At 31.5% G+C, this 6,455-nt stretch overlaps 1 protein-coding gene across 1 annotated transcript; it reads right to left on the reverse strand.

The window, feature by feature from the left end:
• Positions 1-767: 767 nt before the first annotated feature.
• Positions 768-5,795, reverse strand: LOC111717544 (uncharacterized). Its single transcript, XM_023493037.1, has 5 exons — positions 5,696-5,795; positions 3,211-3,257; positions 2,076-2,438; positions 1,390-1,620; positions 768-1,000 (listed from the first exon to the last, which is right to left on the reverse strand). The coding sequence occupies exons 1-5, from the start codon at positions 5,715-5,717 to the stop codon at positions 926-928; spliced, it is 738 nt and encodes a 245-aa protein (XP_023348805.1). The 5' UTR covers positions 5,718-5,795; the 3' UTR covers positions 768-925.
• Between the last annotated feature and the right edge of the window lie 660 nt (positions 5,796-6,455).

Raw genomic sequence — 6,455 nt, forward strand, 5'->3', positions numbered from 1 at the left:
AGCTATGATCTCAGCGATCCAAAAAATCCTTGAATTGCTGATCGTAAAAGATCAACAAAACTCGCCCACTGTTACAGTATTGAGATAGAATACATGTATTAAGATAAAGACACATTTTGAGATAGAATACACATATTGAGATAGAAGATACATATGTATTAAGATAAATACACGTATTGAGATAGAATACACATACTGAGATAGAATATATGGTTACAGTACAATGTACAGTGTACATACATATATAATCTTAGTTCCTCAAATAAAAGAAGGAGGTCGTCTTTGGCCGATACATTTATCTGTCTATCTGTTTGTCTGTTCGTTTTTCCGAACTTAACTTAAATTTAATTGAGGAACTAGGGAGAACCACGGGAATGTTCTTAGCTTGGTTTTGAGATTCAAAGTCGAGTGGGTTGACTTTAATAGCGAAAATTTAGTTTCCCGGTAAAATCGTTCAAGTGCGGGTAAACGGCGGGAGTAACTTATAGTAACCTTTGCAGCGCTGGGTTCCCAAGCTAGTCTCTAATATTGTCAGTAAGTTATTGTTTTTATGAATTTTCTGAATTTTGAGAAAACCTGCCAGAAATTAAACTTTAAAAACGTCATTTTCTTATTTATCAAAAACTCTCGGATATTTTTGGGATTCATTTAAAAAGAATTTTTTTTTAATAAAAATAAAAAAACATTTGTTTACTTTATAATTTATTTATTAACTGATGCAATTTATAGTTCTAAATAACAACAAATCAAACTATAAAACAATAAAATAAAATGTTAAATAGTTTAATGTCCTTTTGATAAATAACAAACAAAAAACATTTTAACAATAGTTAATCTATTCAGCAACTTTTTATTGTCAGATTTGAATGCTTTCGATAAATATGTTTTTTTTTTTCAATATTATTTTAGTTTCATTAAAGCTGGTTTAATTGACACCAAAAAGGGCTGGATCTATTCCAGTTACAGCACCATTGTAGAACCCTTTGATCAGACTTCCAACCTATAAAAAACAAAATTTCATTTTATTCTTGTTTTTATTTATTTTTGTAATTTAAAGGAACCCAAGACAAGCAGAGAGGTGTGCTTGAAGATAAAAATAATTTTCTATTTTGATATTTTTCCGCAAATTGTGGAATTGATGTCGTTTTTTTCCTAATTTAACTAAACAAATGTTGCTATTAATTAATTATTAATTTGCAATTGTTGCAATGCATATGTCTAAAATGTTTATGGGCCTTTTATAAAAGTTGTTTGAGAATTAAAAAATGTTAAGAGAAATTTCATAACTAAAAGAAAAAAGAAAGAGGACGGGAGAGTTGATCAAACTTTCTACATTTGTGAATTCTAAAAAATTGAAAGATTTTTATAGTTTTACAAATAAAAAAATACCTGCTGCGTAATCTGAGGTCCAAAATCCTTTGTAAATGCTTTGGAGTCATTGTTTACAAACTGATGGATGACCTTGGCAAACTCGGGAGTTTTCCCGCCAAAAAGATTTTCAAAATTTACGTTTAGTTTTCCGACATCGACAGTTATCAGAGGGTCTTCCTTGATTAGAAGAACACCATTCTCCTGGGTGAGGGTGGATAGGATTTCAACTTCGACATTTTCCATAACAACCTAAATATTTATTTTATAAAAATAAAATTGGGGGGGGGGGGGATAACAGGGATTCTTTATTCGGGTCTTTTTTATGTCGCTCAACATAAGTAAGATAGTAATTTTATTTTAAATTTAAATTTAAAAAGCAATACTAAATAATCGTAATTTTTAAATTCTGCAATTCTGGACATTTTTGACAAATTCCACCGAAATGTAAAAGTTTTTAAACACAACAAACGCAAAGCAATTAACAAAATGGAGATTGGAAGGCTGGAATTAATTTTACTGTTTATTAGTTTGCACTTGACACTTGTAAATATCTAAATCGCTGATATTGATTTAACTTTTCATGCGTAGATTTATTGATAAGCTATGAATAATCTCTAATTTTATCTAAACCTTTTAACTTAAATGGTAAACTTAAAAATACAAAGGTTTACACCATCAGGTTGCAACGAAAATTAAATTTTTACCTGATATGGTCCATTGGAATCATCAATGGTGACAATAGCGTTACCGGTCATACTGTAATCTCCAGCTGCAGACAACAAAGGAATTGTCATCTTGAGTAGAATACTCTGGGAGCTAGTATCTGCATGAATAGAATTCAATTTGAACCCTGAGAGTCCATTAACCGTAGAATCTGTAAAGATAGCAGTGACATCTATCGGAAGTTTTGAAAGTTTGATAACTACGTTGTCTAGGAACATAGGCTCTGTCTTGGGTAGGTTGTAGTCGGGCAGGCCGGTACTCATGTACGGTCTCAGCTCTTCAGCCAGCTGGGCTAAACACGTGTCAAGTTCATCTCCACTGTTCAAACAGTTGCCTAACAACCCCTGGACATATCACATACTATCATTATAACGATTGGAGTTTTAATTTCTTGATCGGACAATGGTTTAAATAGTATCGTATTAGACAGGTCACTCATAAATGGAGGGTCACTTAAATTTACGTATAATTAAATTAGACTTTTTTTTAATAATTTTACTTTTAAATCTTGCTTTTTTTACCACAGCTTTTGAACAGGAGTAACATTATCAAGGAATGGGTTAACAAATTTTAAAAAACGTGGTTGATTTTTAAAGGCAACTTACCATGAAATATCTTCAAGATTTATTTTGATAATCAAAAAGTATCATTTATAATTTTTACGATTACTACAGTGAGACCCATAATACCGTGGAATATGAAAACGACTGTGAAACCCAGGAACATAGAAATATTTCAAAACAAAGAAAATTTTCTTTAAGAATGGTGTTGTTCAGAAACAAATGATGAACAAACAAAATAGATCGTTTAGCGAAATTAAGAAACTACCAATCTTTAAAAACAAACGAAAAAAATGGACAATTTAACGACCATTTGCATCTTGTGAACAAAATATGTATTGAACGAGCTATTTTACTGCAAACAAACGATTTTACTAAACAAACGATTTAGTTGAACGAATTTAATTTTTTATGAATGTCTTAAAAAAGCAAAGAAATGGATCGTTATCAAAGGATGAAGGACCAATTTGAGAAATAAACCGATCGCGCCTATTTCCAACTATTTCTAAAATGTCGTCTTCCAATTCCAGAGTTTTTTAGATCTCCCTGTATATACCTCTATCTCTGCCTGTGCATTGATGTGTTGAAATAGTACAGACAACCCTAAAAATCATTTTATTATTTGATACATTATAATTTATAATACAGTGTTAATTGCTTTTTTAAATGCATATGTCTAGGCCTACAAAAAAATATAAGTGAGTTTGTGAGGTATAACTAAAGGCCATGGCGTTGCGCAGTTTAAAGTCGAGGCTTTCTAAAATTTGATGACTAAATTTCAGAGTTGTGTAGATTTCTGTGAAATGCGACTTAAAGATTGAAACTCTTCAAATATGACGATTACAGGTTTAAATTTAGTCTTCTGCGTTGAATCTGGTCTGGTCTGTTTATGGCTTATTTCATGCTTTGAATGTGAGAGAAAAAAGTATATATAGTTGCAGGGAATCATAAATATGTGGAAACAGAGAGTATATATTCTACAAAGTCGTCTCTGAAGGTTCATTTTGTAAAGGTGATCCTGCCTTTAATTATTAAGATTAGTTAACACACAAAGATCTACATACAGGTTTGTAGTAAATGCCTACTCCATAACAGTTTTTGGAAACGTATCGGTCCAGGTACAATTCAGATTCTCTTGACTATCAATGTCAACCACATGCAAACAATCCGTGATCTATCAACGCCACTACCACAGAGCACGATCTTGTTAGCCATTGAAGCTCGTAACTATCAATGCCATATATAAGGGCACGATCCTCTTCCTGTTTATGAAAAACAGGGAACCACACAAATAGGAACAAAGATCTATCAACAACACTACCAGTGGGAGCGATCTCGTTTGCTATCAATATCAATCGGAAGCTCGTAACTATCTATGTCAAATCAAAGGGCACAATCATGAACCTGTTTATAAAAACAGGGAATGATTACTCTCTCGGAGTAAGCAGTATGAAGTTTCTATAGCAAATAAGGTATATGTCTTCAGTTTAGATTAGAATTGGGTCTCTAACAGTGTAATTACAACTTATGCGCTGTTATATATAAAGTAGTTAAGCAATCACAATATGGGTATGACGGAGTTATATGTATCTACGTACATTGAATGGGTTAATTGCAATACTTGATTTACATATTTACTAATTGGCACATTTAGCTATATGAACAATATACAACGTAATTTACTATGGGCCTCTATATTTGCTACAGGTTTAGTTGAAACTATTTCTACAGTCCTTCTAGGTCGGGATAAAGAAAAGCAATGCAAAAGCTTCAGAGATAAAATTGTGATAAAATATTGATTTGAAAATTGTGCAGCCGGATCAGATTGCTCGATATAGGTTAAATCGTCTTTGGTTATTTGATAGTATCAAACACAATGTTAGGATTTCCTACAGTGTTCCTACACATATTATTTATATGTTTTGTGTTTACAAACTAAAGGGACAGTCGTCGTGATTCTAAGTCGCCTTCTATTGAAAGAGGTGTATGCTGGATTCACAATGGTACCCTTGAAACCATAATCATCAATAATAAGGAAGATAATTGAAAAGTATTTAATTCTGAGAATTTTCAACTGTTTCTAAAGAAAGAAATGAAGTCACTTTTGTAGGGAAACTACAAACAAAAATAAAAATTTGCAAAAGCAAAAACCTGGATATCTTAGAATTATCTAAGTTATTCTTATCAGACAAAGGCATGTACGTGTGAATCGGACATGCCCAGACATCAGTGGAGAGTCACGTGAGATTACGCCGTGCAGTGCCTTTAAGAGAATGTTTGAACAAATAAATACTAGGATATTCACAAAAGAAATACTAGGATATTCACAAAAGAAATACTAGGATATTCACAAAAGAAATACTAGGATATTCACAAAAGAAATACTNACAAAAGAAATACTAGGATATTCACAAAAGAAATACTAGAATATTCACAAAAGAAATACTAGGATATTCACAACAAAAAACACAAACTTCCTTGAAAATCCCAGATTTTAAACTTTTTATTTACTTTTTAAAAACAGGAGTTGAGTCTTTATAGTCACAAACTCTGATTTAATAATCCCTATATCTTTACACCCTAATGTAGTAAACCTGAGATATTTCAAACTATGGATTCTAATTCATTTTTACACCATTAGTTTGAAAAAGGGATTTGAAAATTAAAGTTTGTGGCAAAAAATCAATTACTTTAAGCTAATATTGCTAAAAAAAAGATTTAAAATGAGTCTTAAAATTTTTAAAGGGTTTGATTTAAGACCAAGTTTCTGACGTAGTATATGGGAAAATGTTAAATGTACAGGGTTACCCTAAAAGAATGAGATGGTAAAAACGACCTAAAAATCTTAAAAAATGATAATCCTAAGGTTTAATTAAGTGTTCTGTCTCGCAAATTGTCATTTAAATGGTTTATTAAAAGATCCGAAAAAGAAAGAAACAAGAAGAGAATCGTGAATATAAGGAAACAGATAAATTATATGTTCCAAACAGTCGTCTATAATGTCTTCTGATATAGTTTGAACTGTGTGAAGTGTAATAAACCTGTTACAAGAAGGAACCACATCCTGGACTGGTTTACAACCTACTGCCTGGTTTTCATTGGCACTGCTTGACTTACTGCCTAAATTCAACAGGACAGCAACATATAAAAATAGATGGATAGTGGGATAGATAGATACATACATAAATAGCCAGATAATTAGATAGATAAACAGACAGACAGATAGATATATAAATAAATACACTAATAGATAGATAAACAGACGGATATATATATCAATAAGATGATAATTGGATAGTCAGATAGATAAATAGATGAACGGACAGATAAACAGAGAAATAGATGGATATATACAAAGATAGATATATAGATACATACGTAGAAATAGAGATAGAATGATGGATATATTGATTGATTTCTTCTGTTTTTGTTTGATAGATAAATAGTTAAAAAGAGATATAAATAAATACTTTTTATATTATATCTTGTTACAGAATATATAGCTACGTAACAAGGTAGACAAGGGGAAGGGGGAAACCTGTTTAAAAGATTGTCTTAGCTTAAGCCTTAAAAGGGAATGTAAGCATAATTTCAAGTGACCCTCCATATTTAAATGGCAATGCCTGATTCACAACGGTACCCATTATAGCTTTGTCTGATCAAGTATGAATTAATTATGCTGATAATCTTAAAAACCGAATACTTCTCTAATAAAATGACTTGAGACCGAATTTAAAGAATTTGAGCTGCGGCGTAAATCTAAGCCCCGGCTCAAATATGGTTGGTTCCACTTAAAATTGT

The sequence above is a fragment of the Eurytemora carolleeae genome, unplaced genomic scaffold, assembly GCF_000591075.1.
Source record: "Eurytemora carolleeae unplaced genomic scaffold, Eaff_2.0 scaffold2732, whole genome shotgun sequence".
Taxonomy (NCBI): Eukaryota; Metazoa; Arthropoda; class Copepoda; order Calanoida; family Temoridae; genus Eurytemora; species Eurytemora carolleeae.

Bases quoted from the DNA above. Each gene is read 5' to 3' on its own strand.
- LOC111717544 (XM_023493037.1), bottom strand. From the start codon at position 5,717: ATGTGGTTCCTTCTTGTAACAG. The intron at 3,258-5,695 runs GTTTATTACACT...AATGATTTTTAG, and splicing joins GTGGTTCCTTCTTGTAACAG to GGTTGTCTGTACTATTTCAA. The intron at 1,001-1,389 runs GTATTTTTTTAT...TGTTTTTTATAG, and splicing joins GACCTCAGATTACGCAGCAG to GTTGGAAGTCTGATCAAAGG.